This window comes from Rissa tridactyla, chromosome 8 (genome assembly GCF_028500815.1).
Source record: "Rissa tridactyla isolate bRisTri1 chromosome 8, bRisTri1.patW.cur.20221130, whole genome shotgun sequence".
Taxonomy (NCBI): domain Eukaryota; kingdom Metazoa; phylum Chordata; class Aves; order Charadriiformes; family Laridae; genus Rissa; species Rissa tridactyla.
Window position 1 is genome coordinate 31,967,006 of NC_071473.1, and position 23,459 is coordinate 31,990,464.

At 38.2% G+C, this 23,459-nt stretch overlaps 1 protein-coding gene across 1 annotated transcript in view; it reads left to right on the forward strand.

Annotated features, from left to right (window-relative positions):
- VAV3 (vav guanine nucleotide exchange factor 3) overlaps window positions 1-23,459 on the forward strand; it is a 170,930-nt gene that overhangs the window by 40,273 nt on the left and 107,198 nt on the right. The window contains exons 3-4 of the mRNA XM_054211330.1: window positions 21,568-21,626; window positions 22,518-22,583. Coding sequence (XP_054067305.1) covers window positions 21,568-21,626; window positions 22,518-22,583 — 125 coding nt within the window. The remainder of the gene's footprint in view (window positions 1-21,567; window positions 21,627-22,517; window positions 22,584-23,459) is intronic.

The window sequence follows — 23,459 nt, forward strand, 5'->3', positions numbered from 1 at the left end:
GGGTTAGTCGAGCAGGTATAAGCATTCTCCAAGACTAGCTGCCAATGATGTCATGGGGCCAAACCAGGGAGATGTTAGTGTGCTGGTGGAAAGCCAGTGATTTTTCTGTTCAGTCTGTGGAGTGACCCTCTTCATGCAGGCAAGCGGGTGAACACCTGCCAGCTGTTTACGGTTGTTAGTTCTCCAGTGTAAAGCAGAAGTGTACTTGAGTGAAAAGTCCCAAATAATAATGTATTTTCAAAGACAGTAGTTGCTGCTGGTTTCTTTGTAAGTATTAAGAATTCAGGGTTTATTTAGTGTGAAGAATGCTCTGGTAGTTAGATTGATGGTAATTTCATTCACTGCTTTTTCTGTCCAATTTCAATAGAAAGTGAAACTTACAGTGAATGGTTTGCAGCAGGAAACAATGGTTGAGTATTTCATAAAAAGGAAATAGGTATGAGTTAATGAGAAATGTTTACAAAATGTGTTAAAAGGCTTTTACTTAACATGTTGGTAACAGGGCTACAGAGGTGTTTGCTAATAAAGAATTAGGTTCTGCTGTGTTTCATTCTGACACAGTTGTGTTATGAATAAATGTCAGATGCACAGCTACTGCATGCCTTTGAAAAGGATGGATACTTGAAATAGTTTGGTGAGGGAAAAATAAATCAGAAGAGTGTATTCCAACACAGTTATCTATAAATCTGAAAAGAATATATCATTTGTAGGTGATTGAGATCATAAAGACTATCTTGCTGGGAAAATTGATGCGTCTTTCTGTGCAAACGCTAAGTGTATTTAGGGAGATGGCTTTTTCTTTTGGTCAAAACATGTTACAGCAAAATGCTGGATCTTAGCTTTTGAATCTTAATTTTTTTTTAACTGTGAAGCATGAGATGAGGTTTATTTGGAGATATTCTGTTAAACAGATTGTTTGCATTTTCATGGCTTTCTTAATGAGATTTCGAAGGTGAAACGTTGGTGGTTGGAAATTGAAAATTTAATTTCCAAAACACCCATTCAATAATTAAATCATTCAATGTAAAACCTTATGATGAATGTATTAGCTGATAAACTTGGAAACCTCTTTAAAAACAGTTAAATAATGACAGTTGCTAAGTATTATTGCAGAAGAAATTAAAAGTATTGTCAAATAAAATGATTAACAAAAGTTAAATTAAATGACACACTTCAGCTACTGTTATCCTCTACAAGTAAATCAGTTCTTAGATTTCACCCAATTACAGTTTAAAACTGTAATATGCCAGCATAGGTCTGAAGACCTGCCTGTAAAGAGCCTTTGATATGAAGCAGCAACATAGGTACACTGCACAGTGTAGCGTGATGCTGAAGAAACTGACAAAAGGATATTATTTGAATTTTTGGAAGGTGCTATTCTGAGCATATTTTATATGCAAATTTTAACCTTAATAAAATAAAATTCCCAAATTAAATAGAGTTGCCTATAGGTCTGAATATATCTTAAACTGAAAACCATTTTTTTCTGTGAACATCTAAGGAACGCTTGGCAGAATTACTTAAGAAAGCTAACTGAGGGCTTGTTCTCATAAATGTATTTTGTTCCCCCAAAATCAACTTCAAGATGCTGAAAGTGTTTCTAAAGTAGAACTGTTTTGAGTACAAATACATCAGTGACATTGTGCAAGCACATGATGTGTGTTTCCTGCAGTGGCTAATTGATAGTAGCTGAGTAATTCAGTGTGCTACACAATCCAGCTTTTACCAAAATATGTAAATGGCTTGCAGGAGGATTTGCTGCTTGTGCCCTTGCAGGGGAGTAGAGCAAAAACGGAATGTAGGTCACTGGTGGGGTGGGGAGTTTTCCATAATTTCCCATTCAACCTTCACTGGGGTAAACTGTAATCCAAAATTCACAGTGCGGTTTAAAGTGTCAAGCAGAGAGGCTGTTGATTTCATAGTGACTCAGTACTACATCATGTAGCTTTTTCCTCCCCCAGTGCTAGGTGAAAAGAGAATAATCTTCCTGAGTGGCATGAGGCATAGCAGTAGCTGTAGGCCCTCTGACTGATGTACCTGAATATACCTTGGGTGTTGCTTCTGGGCTTGGGGAGATAGCTAGGAGGTGACCTCACCCAGCACCTCACAGAACATGACCCATGAAGATTTGCAAAGTAAAACATGGTGTTTGCAAGGGAAACAATGCCAAGCTTGTGGCAGCCACTGTCCAAACAGTTGGCTCTACTTGTTGTCTAAACAGTATTGCTATCAAAGTCCTGATAAGAGATTGTAATTTGCATGTGGTGCAATGATGCCATACAATGTATTCTTGCCCTCAAAAGCTGTCCCTTCAAAAGCAGTGGAACAAGGAGTGAGACCAAACTTTTTTTTTTTTTTTTTTACCTGCAAGTTCTCTTTTAAATGCTTTCCTCACTTGGGCAGGTAATGAATTGGAAATTTCATAGCTGTTTGAAACAACTGGCTAGCCAGGAATAGCTATGCATGTTTCTCTTGAGATCACTTTCTTTTGCATTTAAGATATTTACTTGGCTGCTGCGATTTCTGATGATTTTAGTTTATCTCTTGATCACCACCCATTTATTTGAAAAGCACAATATATGTACATCTTCTGAGATCTAAGCACTTGAGTATATGGCGGCCTCTCTTACAACTTATTCTGGTACACTATATAATGTTGAGTGACGTATTTCTGGATTTATTTTGAGACTGAGTCTTAATGTGTTTTGATTTGGGGAGGGAGAGGACCTCCCTTAGAGTTTTTCAGCTAGACAAAAAGAAAGGTTAGACAACTTGAGTACCCTATGTAGTGGATGGACACAGACAGTCTGTGTGATCAGTGAGAAACGATCAGGGTGTTTGAAACAAGCTTTGTTATGAGTCTTGAAGTATTTGCTCAGTGAAGTTAATGAAAGTTCTTAAACCACCGGATTAGAAATGTCGTCATACAATTTTCAAAGTGGAGAGGTCTGCATTTTTGTATATGCTAACTTGGAGGCTGGATGTAGACTAGATATAAGGTGGTTTTTCTCAGTTGCGTATTTTGTGGCAAAAAAATTCTGTTTAAAGCATGATTGTACCTTAATTAGAAAACAAACAGGTTTTTCCTGGCCAAATTAGTACAAGGTTGCTTTAAATTAGGATAAATATTTTTTATTTATATTAATATTATTAAAACATTTTAGCATGTGGTTTGTGATTGAAAAAGTGGATTCCAGACCAGGCATCTGATTTTAAATAAACAGAAGTCCCTATATTGTCTCATTTTCTACAGACATTTTCCTGGTAAAATTAAACAAAATGGAATGTGAATTAATTTTTTTTCAGAACATAGGAAAGACAAAGTAATTTTCCTATATCTATCAAGCAGTAGGTAATATAATCCAAAACTTAGTGAAAGAGCTGAAAGAGTAGGAACTTAAGCATAACATGACTTTGGTTTTCAACTTTTACAGAGTACTTCACATTTACATTTTGTTTTTTTGATGGAGATTTGCCACCCACAGATGGGTGGCATAAATTTGGAATCTGTAGGAGACCCAACCAGGCTGATTTTAAATCTTGCCTTTGTATGTATTATTAATTAGATTAACCATCAGTTCAGCTGTGCTAAGCATGCTGATGCTGGATGAGGAGTTAAATAGGAGTGCATGAGAAAATTTCTATTCAAATTGTAGAGCTCTTAGATATTTCCTTATGTCTGTTTCCCTTGTGGAAGCGAGTAGTCCCCCTGTGCCTTGAATAGTCTCCTAAACACTAGGAAAAGGTGCTGCTTACAAACTTTGTGTTAACAAAGTAATACCCATACCAACTAGCAGTGCATGTCTCCCCCATGGTACAAGTTCAGAAGTATGGGACATGTACAGGAGAATACGTTTTCATGCTTTCCTGTTTATAGCTTTGTGGGGATTTCTTAAAATTAGTTGGTTTTGAAGTTGTATAGATGTTTTATTGGTCCGCATTAATGTGAAAAGGAAGAAAGATGAGGGATGAGATACAGGCAGGTGGTGAAGTGGTAAAGCAGAGACAGCAGACTGCTCTGGCCACTCACTCGCTGCAGGCTCTGGACCACAGGGCTGTCAGTTTCTTTCCTCCACGTTTGGCTTTTGGTGCTGGCCTATGTTCTCCCTTGCTCTAGCCTTACGTTTAAAGAACATAATCTGTATGATAATTTCTACTTAATTAAGCTCTCATCACATAATGTTTAAACTCATTTTCCCTGGTTAGTTACTGTTTGCTCTTCATTGTTGCCTTGTCTCCTTTGCTGCCTTCATCCCTTGCCTCTCTCATCACTTTGCTTTGCAGTGCGGTGTACGTCCCTCTCGCTGCTGTGCTTCTTGGGCCTTTTCCATTTCTGCATTTCAGGTTTGCTTCTGCAGTTTCGTTTTGTCTCTCTCTTTTTTTTTTTTTTTTTTTTTTTTTTTTTTTCCCCAGGAGACTGGTCCTGTTATTCCTGTGCGTATTTAAATACATCTTCAAAATTTTCTGCCTGCTAGATAAGTACTCGCAACTTGCAAGAGGAAGACTGTAGCTGTATTGGAAATCCTGCAGTTCAGCTTCTTTTCCTCTTATACATTTGAATATGAGGGTGTCTTCTCTCATTTTGGTCGCGTAAAGAAGAAATTTTCAAGTGTGTTTTTGTTTGCTTCCTCTTGCATCTGATTCAGACCATATTTTTATATGTTGAATAGCATTCAGAGACCATTCTTTGGTGTTATGTGGCACCAGCAACCCTCTAGAAAGGAGAAAGAATTCTTAGCACTGATGTTCTGATAAAGTTTTGTTTCCTCTGTCTAAACTGAAAAGCCCCCAAAACTCTTGAAATGAAGCTGCAAAGAAGGAGCTTACAATTTTAACACAAATTGTTCAATAAAATTAGTTTAAAATTTTAAAATTTGCGAGCCATGAATATATTTTCATTTATTTGGAATAACTCAAACGGATGTTTTAACTCTAAGTTGTAAATTTTTCTTAGAACCATGTTTCCCTCTCTTAATTTTTAAAAAAGCTGACATTAAAAAATAGTCAGTTTGGTATGCTGTAGAGGGGTGTTTAGGAGAGATCGTTCATGTACTGGTGTCTATAACAAATATTGATCGATGCATGCATATATGAACTGCTGTGAGCTCTCAAGAGGTCAGAAATTTGGACTTATACCAAATTTACTTTTCCTGAGTTTCTCAGTGTTTTTTTTTAATCAAATTCTAAGATGCAGTAATGGATTACTCATTTAAAACTGAATTAGAAAACCTGAATCTGAGAGGAGGGTTTAGCTTTCTATTTCTAATCAAATCAGTACTCACAAATGTGATGGTGAAAACTACTATTGGTGTTCGAATACAGAGAACAAGGCTTGTGTCATAGAAAGTAAGGCAATAAAAAGTACCTGAGTAATGGACTTTTAAGAAGCCTGGATTGTGAACTCCAGAAGCTGATCAAGATCTTTCCAGAAACAATGATATATAGAAATAGCAAGTCTTCTGCCAGTGCACACCTCTGGGCTGAACGGGGAAGTACAGCCTGCTCTACGGTATGTTCCTGCTTCTGTGGTGCATTTCTGCTTGAGTGTGTGTTTGCAGCAGCAGAGGCTCCATGTACTGCTGGCAGTGTGAGTTGCCTGAGGCATATAAATGCAGGGGAGGGGAAATCTGAGACATTGTTAACGATGTACTAACTTCTGTGAGTGTAAAACCTGGATGTGAAGTCAGACTGTAAGGCCATTGCGGTGACTGGAGTTACTTGGATTCTCCCTTTGCATGGAGCTTGGCTGTTCAGTCCTTCAAGTTATGATGGAAAGAAGACCCTGGCTTTTTTTTTTTCACTTGTGCTGCTGGTGGCAGCTCCCACCAGCACGGGCTGCTGTTCTCTGTGCCGCTCTTACTGCTGTTTTGTCCACTAGCAAGGGTCTGGGCAGCATTGCGAGGCGGGAGGCATTGAGGACGGTCTCAGCAAGTTTGTGTGTTACTGTTCAGGGCTAGTATGGTTTCAAATCTCTGCCTAGTTCAGGGGGGACAAAGAGTGCTTAAGATAATGATATTTGCTCATTTGTGTAGAAGCTAATTTGGATGCTGATGTATTGGTTTGTTTAACCTGGGCACCCGTGCCTTATAACATTGATACAGTTTGATGCTACAAGACAGGTCTTCAGCTCCTACCATTGGAGTAGATGGAGTATGTGGAAGTAATCCACCTAGGAATATAGTCTGAATGTTCTGGTTATGGCTAAGAGAAAAGATGTGTCTTATTTAAGACAGTGAGTAAGAGTTAGTGAGTATAAGCTTTTTTCTCCTTAGAGATATTTTTCTGGGAGGCATGAAAGATTCTTCATTGCATTACTCTGGTGAGAAATAAAATCCAAAATGTTATTTTCCAAGTGGTTTCCCAGAAATAAGAAGCGAAGATGAATCCAGGTGCTGTTTTAGTGGCAGCTGTTTTCACAGACATTTGAGAGAAAGTATTGCTTTTGCCAAGTAAAAATAATGTAAGCTCACAGAGAAGTTCAGCTGCTTTCTATGCCAAGTAATGAGATTATTTAAAAAACTTTTTCAGTCCCATAATATAATGAAAAATATACTTATTAATAGATAGTAGCTAGTAGATGAAGCTATTCAGCAAAACTTACTAATACTAGATCTTGTTCTGCCATTTGTGTGCACACTGAAAACAATTTGCTCAGACACAGTGAAATTGGTCATTCACGTAGGTATGGTATCAAAGTCATGTGTTTCCTTGCATGTTTGCAAGCGCAGAGCTCAGGGGAATTCAGCTATAAATTTGTTTCATAATGTTAGGTAAAATGTTGAAAGCAAGCTCAGCATTCTCAAAAAAGTGTTGTGACTTGGTACCATTGTATCAAAGCTGCTCATCTGGTAGAAAAGAATCTGTCTGACAGAGTCCCTCACACCTCACAGTGGCTTTAAATTGATCCACGTTAGCTCACTTGACAGACTAAATTCTTAAGGGAAAAATCCTCTTGCTGTGAAGCTTCTCATAGCCACAGGAGCCTTGAGCTAGCAAGGCAGTGAATCCTGTCAGAAGCCCTTTTTCCTTGCCTGCTCCGTTGGATGTTAATAAGTTGTAGTTGGCTTCTGAAGGTGGAGGCCATGTGGTGCATGTTCTGACTCTCACAGTCAGTGGGAAACGTAAGTATATCAGTAAACAAAAATCCACTGAAAAATTAAACTTGTACTGCAGTAGCCTGGCCTCTTTGTTATATATGTAACACTAAATTTTGACCGAGAACCAGACCTTCATCTTGCTAGAAAATAAATAGTTATCATTTGTTGTAATGCAGGTCTTAAAAGCTTTTCTCTGTAGTCTACAGTACAAGTGATACCAAAAAACATTGTATAAGAGTGGTTTTAATGGTTGTGTTATTCTTGAACAGCAGGAATTAAAACTTTTCAAACGTGAAATCTAACTTCACAACAAATACTGTACCTTGTATGAAGCTGATCCACATACCTCACAAAATCTACATTGCCTGTGCTGTGCCTGCTTTAGGTACCTCGGCTACAGCAACAAACGAACAGTGTGAATATAGCTAATGAAGAAGATTCATATGTTGATATTTTTGTTCTTCTTTGTGGAAAACATGCAGTATCTTTTTTGGAAACAAATTACCATTGAGGGAACTGTGACTGTTCTCATTTTATATTTCATTTGCTTTTCAGGTTAGTTTCAGTTTTCTTATTTTGTTTCCTGATGTTTGAGATGACGTTTTGTCATCTCAAACCCTTTCAAAAGGTGACAACATTACTTTCCTAGAATGAGATTTCTCCTCTTCCTCCATTGCCTTGCCCTCTCTCTTTCAACTTCATTTCTGACATCTTTCTCCTGTTGACGTTTTCATCTTTCCCAAAACTTCTCTCTCCCCAAACCCTCCAGCTTCACTGCTGTCTGAAGATTACATTTCACACATCTGCCTCAGTTAAGCATTGCTTTATTTCACTGTTTTTGATGCTGTCTCATCCTTGAAGCTACTATTTTTGGTATGAGTGCAGCAAGGGAATTTCTGTGCTGTTGGAAATGTCTGTGAGAAGTAAAATTAGTGCTTGTCAAGTAAAATGGGAGATGTGTTGAGGGACACAATTTTAAGAAACATTACAGTTAGTGTGGGAGCACTAATGTTTAACAGCTCTTTGTAATTTTGGCATTGAGGCCGTTTCAGTCACTTTGTTTTAGCATTCATCATCTTGCGTATATTTTAAGTGATCTCTAGTTTAGATTTGAAATTGGAGATAAAAAAATGGAGAATGTAGAGGTGTAACTCAAGTTACTCAAGCAAGTTAAGCTGCTGCTGGACATGGACTACAACTTCAAAACATTTGCTCCCAACCTGTGCTTATAGTGAAGCTTGTGAATTTTGCAGCTGGCCTGAGGAAAGGTTTAGATATTTGAAATTTTTTTTTCCCCAGGGCTGTTGACCCATGAAAATTTAACTTTCTTTAACACAAACATCACCTTTCAATGAGACCATAATACCTATGACAAACTATTAGGAGAATATTGGTATCACATAAGGTTTATCATTCATATTGTATGTTAGATAAAACCAGAGCACTTGTGCAATGTTGGTTGATAGCAACGTAATTTTTTTCCCAGTTTTATCTCCCCAAAATGACTTTGTGCATTGACTGCAAAAGAAGTGGGATCTGGATATTGTGTTTGGTTTGGACACACCATATTTGGACTGAAACGCCCAACTCTATTCACGTAAAGAGTTTCATTGAACTCTTGTGTCCTGCTAGTGTTTTTGTCATGAATAATTAGGACTGAAGTTGGCCTTAGATGAAGTTTCAGAACTTGTTACCAATCTGGAATGTGTTCAGTCCTGTGTCCTTTCACAAATGCTTTTAAGCACAATTCCAGACAAAATGTTTGGAAATGCCTATAAACCATATAGAGTAAAAGTGAGGTACAGTCCCATGTACTCTGAGAGGCAATATTAATGTCTGAAGTTACTGCTTCTCCTTTGCTCTCCTCCCTTTGTCGTGCCAACGTACCTGTTGGTGTGGCTGACCTGGGAAACAGGCAGAGGAGCTGATCTGCCCTTTGGAATAACACTTGAAGAAATCGGTCCCTCCCTCTCTCTCTGCCTATCAATTCTCTGATGTAATTATGACACGACCATGCTAACAGTTGGGTTAGCACAGCTAAGACAGCAGCAAGCTGAAGAGCAGGGCAGAAACAAGTGGATGAAGAGCACAAAGCAGCAGAGAGAAATTTCTGAAGTCGATAGTGCTCGTGAAATCTCAAGAGACATCTTAATATTAAATACAACTAAATGGCTAGTGATAGGTATCTGTGGTATCCTCTTATTTATCACAGCATCTATGTCTAAAATACATAGTACGATTCTTATCACATACTTGCAGAACTCAAAATCTACTTTTAAATCTCCAGATGAGTGAAAACTGAAGAACAAGTCTCTTATAAGCCATGTAACATTGTTAGATATATTATAAAGAAATTTGATTCCTCTCTGCAGCTTAGGTCCGGTGCTGTAGTTCTTAGATGAGTATTGGACATGTTGGCTGCCGTGTGTTTTCAGATATTGATATAACAGAAGAATAAAGTATTCTTCAAAATAGTACTCAAAGTTTTTTCTTCCTGTAAGAGAAATAGAGTGCCTGAAACCACTCAGTTGTATTGCAGCATCCTTGAATGTTTTCCTTACCTAGAGATGGCATGTCGTCGAGTGTAGAGTGGCTAAGAAGCACCTCTATTTTATATCTAGTGGGGGGGAAGGACTTGGGATGGGATGGACCAGGGATGTAGAGTTGTTACGAGACCTGGTTCTGATTCTGTTTGTTAATAACATGGGCATAGCACCTAATATGATGATGTGCCTGGTACAGAGGTGAGGAGTTTTTGATCTTCTGCAATTATTATTGTGTTCAAATACTTTTTTATTTGTTCTGTTTGTATTTTGTAATGTTTTATGATGTTAATAGGTGGCTGTCTTGGGAAAAAAACATTGACCTGTTTTTCAGATAAAAATGTGTGCTTCAGATAAAAATGAAAATTCAAAAAGTATTCAAATTTTAAATGAAGTGTCTTGTTTGTCCATCTTTTCTGTCTTCTAACTGATCTTGTAGATGGTAAAATCTCTGAGGCCTGGCTGGCTTAGTTTTGTCATAGGCAGTGTAAGGACAGCATTGGTGTCAGTGCAAAGGAAGATATGATGTCAGTCAGACACTGACTAGCACAGAGTTGTATTTTGTGGGTTATCACCATTAAGTACAAATATATGACAAACATTAAAAAAAAAAAAGGAAAGTAGAGAGGAATCCCACTTTCCCTTGGTTCTGCGGGGGCATTTTGTAAGCGCAGTATTCTTTCTGAGGGGAAAGATATATACATAGATAATGTTACAACCTGCAAGCTCCTGCATGTTCAAGGGAACAAAGCAAGAGAATAATGAAGCAGTAGCAAATAAAATTAGCAGGTTAGTTTCTCTTATTCATTTTGTAATCTTCAGTGTAGGGTTCCATCTCAAGGAGAATTAGGTACAAACATAATGAGAACGTAAATCTCACTCTGTATTTTCTTTCACTACAGTAGTGTAGTTTTTTTTGGTTTTTTTTTGATTAGGGGGAAAATCAAACCACTGCCCTTTTCAGGTTTCTGCAGTAGAAGTTAATAGCATTACCATTCCCATTGCAGGATGTCTTCTCAAGTATAATTTTTTATCCTGTATCAAAGATGATGATTTTTAAAATAAGAGTGGAAGACAGTGAGAGTAAAATTGAGTTATACCATCCTATGTACTGTGTACCTCTTTGTAGTGTTGAAGGTAAGTGCAACGCTTTTCCAATGGACTGATTGAATCCCTTGGCTCATCTGCTACAGAGCGTGAGGCTTGAAGATAGCCTTGGGCTTTTGTAAGCCACTGTGAGCGAGTTGGAGGGTCATTGCATCAAAGAGAACAGCTCACTTCCCTTTGCACTGCCCACTGTAGCAGGGGAAATTTTTTTCTCGGAAAATGAGGGGACATACGGTGTGTGTTTACCTCTAATAAATATCCTTATCTTCAGTGATTGTGTACTGGACTAAATTCATTTCATGGTTCAAGTGTGACTTGGTACCATTCGGCAAAGCCACGCTGTAGTTGAATTTACAGTCAATGGTTCAAGTAAATTCAGAAAAGGGAGAGGTGTGGCAGTGACTGGTTCACTCGAGACAGGAAGAGAAAGATCTTCCTCTGCTTTTAGCAGAAGAGAGGAAGAAAAGCTCCATTGCGCAGTCTCCTCCAAATATCCTTCTTGCTAATATAAAAATTGACAAGGAATCAGTTTAAGTATTAAAGTGAAATAATGCAGTGGGAGTGAGGAAACTGTGTGTCACTTAAAGTCCAGGATGCATACGTAAAACAATATTTGAGGTGCAATCAATAATAAGTACAAAGGCACTTGTTTCCTTCTAAAACATATGTATGCTAATTTTAAACATCCAAGGTCAAGAACACCCAAAATGTATACATAGTGTGCAAACTGGTCGTTGCAGCTCAGAGAATTTGCTTGTTTTTTTCCAACATGTAAAAATAGTCTTTTGAAATCTGTTAAGGGACAAGGGCAAAAGAAACATAACTTTGCAAAATACACACCATTGATTTCTGTCCATTCCTATTAAAAAAAAAAAATACATTCTGTTCAAAGTCCGAATACCTTTGAGAATCTCACTGTTAGGTCATTAAGGATTTTAAAATGGATGCTTATGTTTAGGGAAAAAAATCAAGATTATATTAAAATGTGCTGCTTAAAATGCAGGGAAAAGTGGTTTTGTTCTTGGTTATTTTGTGTTATGACCCATATAAAATATGGTGAAAAATGGTGGTATCATCAGTAAGAGTGTTTACAAATCATTGAATCTGAGCACTTGATCAAAGCTGAATACAGTTTGAAGATGTTGTTTGTAAGTATACGTTTTCCTTCTAAAGTTTATTATGAAGGGAAAGAATTATTTAATAGCAGCTAGGTTTTGCAGTACCGTCCTAGACATCCTTTTGTATTCCTTTGCCCTGTGCAAAAGCTGTAATGTAATAAATGCACTAGAAAGGACAAAATTCTGTTTCATTCTCCGTCTTTTACAAGGATAGTATGCTTGAAGGTAGTTTGCACTCATGCTGTGAGCTGCAGTGTTCAAGTGCTCTATCACAGCAGTGCGTGATGGAAGGTTGTCATTCTTTAAGGAACGTCTTAAAAAAAAAAAAAAAACAAAAAAAAAAACCCCAACAAAAAAAACCCCAACCAAAAACAAAAACCCAACCCAAACCCTCTCAAGGCATGGTGAGGCCTGGAAGGTATTCATAGAACCAAAACCACAAGCTGCAGGCAGGAAGCGGCTGCTAAAACTCCCCCACCCCGCACTGTGATTGGTGAGTGTCTTTGCCTTTTGGACAAAATGAACCAAGAGACTAACAGGACGGTGCCGCTTGTGCAATTTGGACTTTCTCAGTTCCTTTTAAGAGCAGAACTGTCTAGGGAAGCTTTCATGCTTTTGGACTAGCCTCATCACTGACCTGAAGTTTGAAAAAATGACATTTTAAGCACAACTTTTGCTTAATGTGTATACATTTGTGTCCATAATTGGATACTGATTATTAAAAACTTGATCATTATAGTCCTAATAATATGGCTTTGAGTCTTTGAAATTCCTGGAGAGCATTCAGTTTTGACTCTCTCTTTTTTTTTTTTTTTTTTTGGGGGGGGGGCGGGTTTAGAAGTTGTGTGTGCAGTCCCATGTAGTTAGAGCTGCCTGTCCCACTATTCCAATTCAGGAGTTTGCATGATCAGACATATCACTCCCTATAAAAGGAATAAAATGTTAAAAATGTTCAGCGTGTGAAAGAGGTGGAGGAGGAGTTTGGTTAGTGAGGAGTCCAACCTGCCCTTTGCTGTTGTTGGAAACTGCAGTTATGCTTTTATTTTAACTACTGTCCTAGAGAAAAACGCTATAGATAGTTTACATCTGTAATGTCAACACGGCATCAAGTGTTGCTTGGTATAATTTAGAAATGTGAAAACAACAGAACTGTTCAGTTTTGGATATTTCTAACTTAATGTCAATGATTTATTTTTACTAAAAGCGGAAAATATGTCCAGCCTTAACCCATCCTTTTGGACATTAGATCATCTGTCCTCTTATATCTTCCAGAGTGGTTTTTTAAAATTATGTTCTTCTGTCTCTGCTTGCCTTCCTGGTGCCAAACTGCCCTCCTCCCGACCTCACCTCTCCTTACAAGGCTTTGGAGAAAATCTTGCAGCTTTTACAGTTGTTGATTCCCCAGGGCTTTTGGAGACCCAGCAGTTTGCATCTCTGTAGTTAGCTTATCTACAAACAGAAAGAGGCAACACCCAGGAGGTTTTTTGTCTTGGATGTTGGGTGGTTTTTTTTTTGAGTCTGGAGAAAGAATTTCCTGCCACTTTACCTGTGAAGACACGGTGGAGACACTGGAGAAAATGGATACAAGATGAGACTTCCCTCGGGCAGTGCCCAGGAAGGCATGGGTGGAGGTTCGCATGCCGGGAGCCAGCCAGGCTCCCCCCAGCAGCACGGCAGCACCTTTCTGGTCTCCTGTGGCAGCTGGGAGCTGGGCTCTGTGTTCAGAGGAAACACACGTGACTGCCAAAACCAGCTTTTAGAGCAGTCACCATACCCTTACTGCCCCTGCATAAAAGCATTTGGCACCTGGTTTCAAACGGTTTTTCAGGGTTGCTGGCAGGCTCCGGTCAGTCACAAAAAAAACCTGGCTCAGGGTTGTGAATTTCCATGCATGGTTCCCTGGGACAGTTGGGCTATTTTCCTTACTGCTACTATGCCAGCGTTAAGCATTAATGGGAAAGAAGGATGGAGTAGTCCTCAGGTGTATTTCCTGAGGATGTAGTTCAGTGGAAATGGAAGAATGGACATGGACTACAAGAGATGCCAGAATCGGGGTAGCTGAAGGTGATGTCAGTGAGGAAACAGGCAGCATCCCACAGCTGTTGATTACCCCTGTGGAAAGTAAATTTATGACTTTCCTTTGGATTACAGCTGTCAGTGCTCTACACCTAAAGCTTGGATTTCATCATTTGAATGAGATGAAAATCAGTATTCAGCTATATGTGAAGCTTCCTGCTGGAAGTCTGCAGACTTTTGTGCTCCTAAGGAAATGTTGGTCTGGGTGCCAAAGCTGTAAATTGTCTTTTATGTGTTTGTGTCTGCAAGACTTTGACACTTCAACATATGCCATAGCAGTATTTAGTAGAGGCATATTTGTGTAGCTGATATTTGAAATTTTCTGTTTGTTTGTAAGGGCCTGTTAGAGGTGCCATTATGTGAAATGAAGGATTTGCTTTTAGGCCATCTTTCTTTCCTCTTTTTTTTTTTTTTTTCTTCTTCCTTCTTTTCTTTTTAATGAGTTCTCATTCAGTTTGCCTTTTTTGAAAAGCCCTCATCCTTTCTAATTCCCTAGGGGCTTGTGGTTTGATTAAAACTAACCTGAACCAACACAGAGTACTAACATGATACCAGAATAAGGCAGATGGAGAGAAAATGTCCAGTTTAACTTATGAACACCCTTTACTTGGAATAATGTGCTCATTAGATCAGCAGCTGTGTAATCACCCTGGAGTTGTTTAGCTACATGTCCTTTTTACATTTGTCAGCCAAGTTAAATGCAAATGTAGATGTATCAGTTCCTTAGAGGTCTTCTGGTTCAAAAGTTAATAATGGGTTACAGTAAAATATTAAGATATGTTTTCCCCCTCTCCCTCTTCTGTGCCGAATGGGTACTGTGCCAGTGGTACAGTACTGATGTGGGGTTGTCTGGGGCCTGGTGAACTGCAGAGTAGCAGATAATAAACCTTTTCTTAATTTGTCATTTGAGAATGTATAGCATTTTCATCTTATCTTTGAGTGACAGAGACGCAAAATGATGATTTCTTTTTTTCCCCTCTCTCCAGTCTGATGTATGAGTGAAAACAGCTTAATGAAAATTCATTCAGCATGTGGGCAAAGCAGTTCTGGCTTTGGAGTAGCTTGGATATGAGACACTTGGAATTGGCCTCATGATAGCCTTACTCTAGTGACACAGAGTGTATGTGTCTTCGTTTTCTCTAGGAACATTGAATTTCTACTTGCATTAGCTTTTTGTTTTTCATGATCTGCTGTATGTATATATCCAGGTAATTAATATGGGCACCTACAAATCTCAAGACTCTCTACTGTAAGAACGACAGGTATTGCTTTTGCAGAGGAGAAAAGCAGTTTCCATCAGAGGTGACATGATAAGGGAATGACTAAGACAAAGAGGCTCCAGCAAAGGCTTGTTGAACATCTCTTATCACACAGACAAAAGGACAAACTGATTCATACTGGATTAGTGTCTAGAAGGGTAGTCAAACATTTAACCAGGGCTAATGACATTGAGCAATTATTTTACCAAAGAGGAAAGAAATAAACTAGTCAGATAATCCCTTTAGGTGTAGCATAAAGGGAAGTAAACAGAGGCAAGACAGCCGTGAAGAATTTTAGGTGCTTCAGACAGACTCTGAACCCTGGAGTACCCAACCAATGGGAAACAGGGGAGGGAAAAATTCGGCCTGGATTAGGAAATAAAAAGGTGTGTTTCGAGAACTGAAAGTGCACCTACTTGCTAGGTCACACGCTCTTGCAAGAAGGTGAATAAAAATGTGCTTTACAGAGGATTCTGCCTGAGCCTGTTTCATTTGGACTAGAACTTATTTCTTACACTACCCTTCAATATTCTTAATTTGAGTCTCTAAAATATTCTATGCTGAATTTCTCTTACTAAATTAAACCCTTTGATATTTGTCATCTCAAAACCAATATTCTCTTCTTTCAATCAAAGTTTTCAGGTTATGAAGTGAGGGAAAACCCAGAAAATATAACGTAGCCTTTATAGGTAGTCTAAAGTATGCGTAACCATTTTCTATTCGTGGTTGTCTTGCTGATAAATTTTACTTGGAAACCACTTGGAATGGATAGAGTATAGAATGGAGTGTAGTATTTCTCTTGTGTTAAATGAGCAAATGCCGCCTTTGCCAATGGAAATTTGTGTGTCCTTGAGACAGGCTTTTGAAGGAATTGATTCTTGAAATGGCAATGGTTAATTATGCTGAGATTGCATGCAAAAGTAAAGGATGCTAAGAGTTTTGTGAAGCAGGGACAGAAAAACATCCTTCTTTCTGAATAACAAAATACAGGTATGCAAATAGCAGCTCTGTAGTTTCCTTTGAGATGGTGGTACCTAAATCAGTTTTATGCGGCCATCAGGCTCTCTTCATGCATAGACCTTAGCTTGAGAGTAGTTACAACTACATATAAAACAGGTATTAGTTTTATATACTATTTACACTGCTATACTTTTATATGACTGCAAGTCAGCACACCAAATAGAACTATTTCAGAGTCACTTGATAAGAAGGCACATCAGTTGGACGTGTAATTAGAGATCTGAAGTTTTCTTGAATGTAAGAGTGCTCGAGATCATTCTTCCAACCTAGAGACTGGAATGGAGACAGGCCATAGGCAAGGATCTTATCAACTCTCTGAAGGATTAATTTTCCTTTGTAATTGAAGATTTATTTTTTTTGTTCCACAAAATTTGATGAAGACCCATTTGGGAAGAAACCCATGTGGATGTATCTACAAGTAGCATATCAAAAAGAAGGGCTGGTCTTGCAAATATTTTTCATTGGCAAAGAACTGCTTTATGTTACGCTAATTTGTTTCTACGTATCTGCTAAATAAATTCACTTCATGGGAGAAACTAAAGCTAAGTTTTCAACAAAATGCAACACTCAAGTACTTAAGCTAGATGCCCAGATTTTGAAAAAAGATTTGTTATGTAATATGGTTATGAAGTCTTGGTGACTTTTACTGTGTCTTAAAAAAACATATCCTGATTTAAGTGCATACATGGAAACAACTGATTTGAAGATCTAACCCACAAGTGAGTCTTTCTAGGTTTTATTGGCATAAACTGTGAAACCGTTGCCATCAACATTTGTTGATCACTCCATGTTTTGAGTTTAGGTAAACATCAGAAATATAAATATGGGCCTCGTCCTGACAGCAGCTGTCAATAGCAAGGAAATGTTGCCTGCTTGGGGAGGCAGTGAGTTGCAGAATGATTTACTTCTGTTTCTTCTAAAAGTGGAAAAGTCTGTTCTTGAACTGCGTGATTTGTAAGTTCTTTTTTAAGAAACAAGAATACAAAGTGAGGCCCACTAAAATACTTAATAGGGCAGACTTTAAACTCAGACACACCACTGCTATGGAAAGAAGTAAAATAGTCCCTCTAGCGTACTGCTGGTGTAAGTATGCATAGGAGTATCTGGTGTGATTTACTGAAGGGTATGGCTGCAGGAAATTACAAAATAACGTTTCAGAAAGGAATATGAAAGCACTTAAATGAACTGGAGACTCTGACCTACAACATTAAGTCAAGTGAAACAATAATAAATACCAAAGCCCAAACCCCCTGCTCTGAGAGTAACTCATGAAGTAAAAAGTTAATGTGTAGTGCAAGACCGTTGCCCTTGCCAGCTGTGCCCTAAACGTGAATGAGGAGCAGAGCCACTCACCAGGGTGTGGGCTGAGGTATGCTTCCTCTTGCAGGGCCGTAGATTTGAATTTCGTGGCATATTTTGCATAAACTGGCTATATACTGAAAAACGAACTTGGATGTTCGCATCTTCTTGAAGCGAGTGTGGCTTTGATGTGACTTCTAAAGACTTGCTTAACCTCTGTCTGACAGCATTAGTCAGTGCAAAGGAGCTATATTGAGGCCGGTGCAGGTGGGGCTCCCTTTTATGCCTGGAAGTCTCTTGCTGACATCTCCCCATTTCAGGTTCAATGCAGGAGAGTTACTGAGTTTTCCAGTGCAAAGGGATGTAGTCATTGCAGGATGTTTCGGAATATAAACATTTCATTTTTCATGTGTTGTAGCTAGCCAGAACATAAACGTGAATCTTTACTCAGTATCTAGTTTTCACTGCCTGTTCCTAGTAATAGCGTGTGTGCAGAGGTCCTGCAGCCCTTTGAACGTTTGTTTGTTGGAGGCCAGAGTCAGCCATGGAAGCCTTGTTGTTCTGGACTTTGTACAAGTAAGGAGTGCTACTTCTGCACTTAAGCTAAGTTGCAGTTTAGCCTCGTTCAAAGGTACAGGAGCATCCGTCTGAGTCCTTGCTGTGGAACAGAACTGGGCAATCATTTAGGGTTAAATGGGTGAAACAGATTAAAGCTCTACTGAAAGGAAGAGAGCAAGGCAAAAAAAACATTAAATTGAACGTTATGGACTTTCATGTGTATGGTACACTGTAATTTTGGAGTTTAGAACTGTGCTACGTAATAGCTTCCCTCATGTCAGCTGTTTAAGGCTTCAAACTAGCACTGTTCTGAAAAACTCCTGAGTCTTTTTTTTTTTTTTTGTCAGTTTGTTGAAAATCAGACATTTTACTGGGTTTAGTTTGATTGTTTTGATGAATGTCTATTGAAACTCTGGTTGTTTTTTCTGACAACTCAGCCCATGCATAACTGCGACCTTCCCCATGGACCTAGAAATTCAGGAACTCTTAATTAAGAGTTCCTGCAGTGGCTCAGAAGCAAAGAACTGAAATTTCATGTGGAAGGAGAATCTTTCTTTGCCCCACTTCGTGTTGGAGCAAATACATTTACATATGATGTTGAAATAGTGTGTTGACCAGAAGTGGTAGTTTCATGAATGATTACTTGTGTAAGTATTCCTGACATTTTCTCAGAATTCTTTAAGGAAACTGCAACAGCAATAAAAAGACCTCTCAGTAGAAACCATTCTGTTTCTTGACAGAGCACTGTTGTAAGCTGCGCTTTAATAGGAGCAGTCAATGGGCAAGCATTACCTTTTATTTTATGGAAGTTATGGCTGCTTTCAGTTATGTATTTTAATCTTAAGTACACACTGGGGTGGTTAATAGTCTTAAGTTCTTAATTGCTTTGTTTTGAAATAGAAGAACAGGTATCTCTGCCCATTATTTTTCCCCTTCTGTGGTGCCAGCGTGGCCACGATTTCTCACGTACTTCTGGATAACGCATTGTGTCTCTGAGATACTGACAGCTGTTGTGATGATTACCATTTTCTTCTTAGCGGATTATCCAGTGATCAGTTTTGGATAGAAGTCTGCCTGTTGGCTTTCCAGCCTGTCAGTTTGCTCTTCCTGCAGTGCCAGACCTTTTCCGTTCTAAGAGCAGTGAAAATTATTAGTAGTATTCTGTTTTCTCTAATCATATAGTTCCTTTCTCTCTCCTTTTCTGTGTGTGCATATTCTCATAAACGCTTTTCTGGCTTCCTCAGCGTGTGGTGGTTCTCACCCTTTCTCGCCACCTGCTTTTTTTCGTTTGTCTTCCTTAAATGAAGGTTTCACATCAGTTCCTGAATAAGTTTTTCTGTTTCTCTTAATTTATAAGTCTTGCTTTTCTTTGTGTACATATTGATAGCTGTAAAATGTAATTTGGCGGTACATTTCAGAAATAACATTTTTTAGTTATCTTCCTAAAATTCACAATTTCATTTTGTACAGATCTTTTTCATGTTATCTTGAAGCAACCATAATTAGCTGTGAAAAGCAAGCCATCCTTCTACTGGGTTTGATTATGCTCGTTAAGTGAGAATTCCTCTAAGGAAGAGGGTTTGTGTGGGTGGAATAGTTTGCAGAAGATTTTCTGTGTGCTGGGAAATAACATGTTGAAACAAGAAAGGAATATTTAGTTCACCAGACTTGCCCCTCTCTGTTTCGATAATCATTAAACCTCTTTTGCTGTGATTTTGCCAATCAATGTTCCCATCTGTCAGGACAGATCATTTTACCAGCTATTGAATTTTCAGTTAAATTCTCATAGTGTCTTGTCTCATGCGGTTTAGGAGTCCTTGCAGTCCTGCACTGGGGTTCTCACAGGTGTGCAGAGGCAGGTTCTTGTCCGGTACGGAAACCAGAACTCCCCTGCAACAGCGAGACTTTTCAAGAGTCTTTTTTCCTTTTTGACCTCCTGACTAATGTGACATAGTTTTAAATTAACTTTAATCAACTTTTATTCACAATTTCCAAAACTTATTCTAGGCTGTATTGCAGTTCTTCTATTCATAGGGATATTAATTTGCCTGCACCTTTGGTTATGTTCATAGTGTATTGATTTGTCTTTACTATTCTTTGACTTTTCTATAAGGCAAAGCCAGATTTTCTGTGACATTAATTTTCACAGCAGCTTAAATGAACCCAAAATGTTCCTTTCACAGAAATAGTATAACTTAGTTCATTCTGAATTTTGCTGATCTGCATATGAGACCTGATTCACTTTGGAGGCTTTGTAACTTCAGTCTAAGCTCTGTAGTTGGTGATTATTCTCTGTGGTTTTTACTTTGTCATTCTCCTGTGTAAACGTGTCATTGTCCGTCCTTTGAGAGATGTACTTTCAACTCTGTGTTTTATGGTCAGGATAGTCTTGTAATTAGAACTTCAAAAATAAACAATTTTAGTTGTAGAGACTATTCCCAAATGCCCATGGAACTTAAAATTGCTATAGTGACTTTTGATACTACCAATAAAAACCTTTGGAGATTTCACTTCAGCCTAATATGAATTTTAATTTGTAAAGACCCAACCTGAAACTTGTGGGAAGTTCAGAGGAACCTTGTCATTGGAAGTATGGAAATTCAGACAGGGTGTCATTTTGGCTCTTTTTTCTCTCTCTAGCAAATAAGTCTTGCTATTCTGATAATGCTCAAAATAAGAGAAACTATTTGTGACGGAGAGGGCATGTTAGGCAGAGTACAAGTTGGTCTTGAATTATTACAGCTGACTGCAAAATAGCTCCATGTATGTGACCATATGTATGTATGTTCTACCCTCCCTAATGTTCTCCCCCTTTTATTGTGTAACCTTGAGCACTTACAGGGGATGTTTCTGTTTCCTTAGAATAAGATCTTACAGACTGCTGCCATATTCTAAAAATAAACAAAGCTTATGGGCTCAAATGTGCAGCTTCTGTAATTGTTTGGCTGATTAGAGATTACCTTTCCTTTGCAAGCCAGTCCTGAAGAGGTGGCTTTCTGCTGATTTGGCATTTGGCTCCCTCTCCTGGCCAGCGTTTGGAAAAGCTCAAATTAATACTTTCGGTTTTTCTTTCTGGAGCTACAGTAAAAAACCACAAAAATCCTCAGAGCAGCCTGTAAGATAAAATTTGATTACAATTGCATCCAGGTCCAATTGTAAATTGAATGTCTAATTTGTGGCGCGTATGACCTGGTTTTATATCCACTTAAATTGGCTTTTGCTTGTGTTAAAACTTGTAAATAAGAGATTTTTCTTTTCCTCTCTTTGTGCTCCTATCACATCCCCCAGATGTGATACAGAAGTGCTCAAGAGCAGCTCCTGGGAAATCCGTGGAAGTGTGGTGCACCCAGTGTTTGGCACAGCCAGATTCTGTGTCCGTTTGTATCATTCAGTGTGAAAAGGTGTTACTGATAACTAAACAATAGAGAACAAAATGTTTTATTGCATCTGTTCTACAACTAATCATGGTTTCTGTTTCCTTCTTCTCCAGGTGATAGAAACACTTTCAAAACTTTCTCGCACCCCTATTGCATTAGGCACAGGAATAAGGTATGTTATTGCCCTAGTGTATGGTGGGAATAATGCCTCTTGCATGATGCTCCTTGGAAAAGTTGTTAGAGGCAGTATAGGCAGTGTCCCTCAGTAAGAACTTCTCTGGTTGTAAACCAAATTGCCCAGTGGACAGCTGACCAAGGCTCTGGACCTCTGAGGAGCTCCGAAGGGTATCTTTTACTTTGGTTAAACTTACTGAAGTGTCTGAATTACATTTATGTCTCATGGTGAAACACGAGGTGAAAAAAGGAGCAGTTACTATTACAGAACTTGTGTGATAATTGTGACACATGAATTGTAAGTCAGGCTGATGCAGTGCTGATCTATGTAAAGACAGATGGGTTTTCTCTTCTTTTTCCCTTATAAAAATCAGCACAACTGCCAAGTTTCTGACATTCTCATTTTCAAAAAGAAACCAAAAAACCCCAACCAAAGCTAACCTCATGAACTATAATTGTGGTCTGTGAGAGAAAGTGAAAGATTTCATGCTTTGGTGTTCTGTATCTTTTTGGATGGTTTGATTCAGCAGTCTTATCTTATAGGAATGGATGATGTTTTTAAAACCTAGAGAAAATTCCCTAGCCAGTCCTGTAATCCATGTCCTGTGCTAGCAAGAGTAGTTAATATTCTCAGTTGAAAAACCGACAATAATATGTATTAGTGTAGTGATTTGTAACAACCCCATCCAGTAGGGTTTTTTATTATATTAAGAATCAATTCATATATGGAAGTCTAAATACACATTACTGTTCATCAGAGAAAGAGGGGAACGTACAAACACATTAGCATACAGTAATCTGTGTGAAAATTTTAGAAAACAAACAAAACCCCACTATGTGACTAGACTAGTGCTGTCTATAACAACTCATGTTATTTTTCTTTCTATAGGCCCTTCCCTACAGACGAAAGCGTTGATGATGAAGATGTCTACAAAGGTCTTCCTGATTTAATAGAGTATGTTGTAAATCTTTAGTTAAATTAAAGATTTTGGTTGCATGCTATTATTTATATGATGTTATAGAATACATAGTTTTAATGAGGATGGGTTATTTATTTCATTTTAAAAGAATTTGTTGTCCATTATGCTGCACAGGAGGAATTAATTATGAAACTTATCTGAATGATTGTAATAAGTTTATATATGTAAGGAAGCATGTTTCATAGAGGGTGCTGATAGCAAAGTAAATCATGAATGGGTTTTTAAATTATCTGTCTGTACTACAAGAACGCTTTTGCAGAATTACAATATCGGTTGTAAGGGACCCAAGGAAATGGTCTTGAACTTGCAAAGAAAATGCAATTTTCACCTTCCTTTCACCTTCCTTTCACCTTCAATTTATCACCTTCCCTGCAAAGCTTGTCTTTGTCTCCTGCGGCTGACTGGCTGTCTCACAGATAGCTGCTTTTCACTCTACGTAGCTGAATGTGCAGAAGGTAGGAGCTGCAGACTCCTCCGAGACCCAAATGGGCTTAGAGGTGATGTCCTCATCTCTTAGATGTGGTGGTATTAGCACTGTTTGAAAATAATATTTCTATCTGTTCTTAAATAGGTATACAAATTGAGTACCTGGAGATAGTCTTTCATTTAAAAAAAAAATAAAAATTAGCAAATCATACCAAATAAATTGAGATTTGTAGCTCTTCTTTTGCATCAAATTACAAATATTACTCACTGAAATTTGGTAATTACATGCTGTCTCAATTGCGGAGCAAGCAATTCAAGAAGTACTCTCTTCATAAGAAACAAAAGTGCCAGTGAATGGTGGAAGTGGCCCACATTTTTTTAGTTTCTCTTAATTAGTAAGTGTATTTGACTAAAAGGAATTTAAT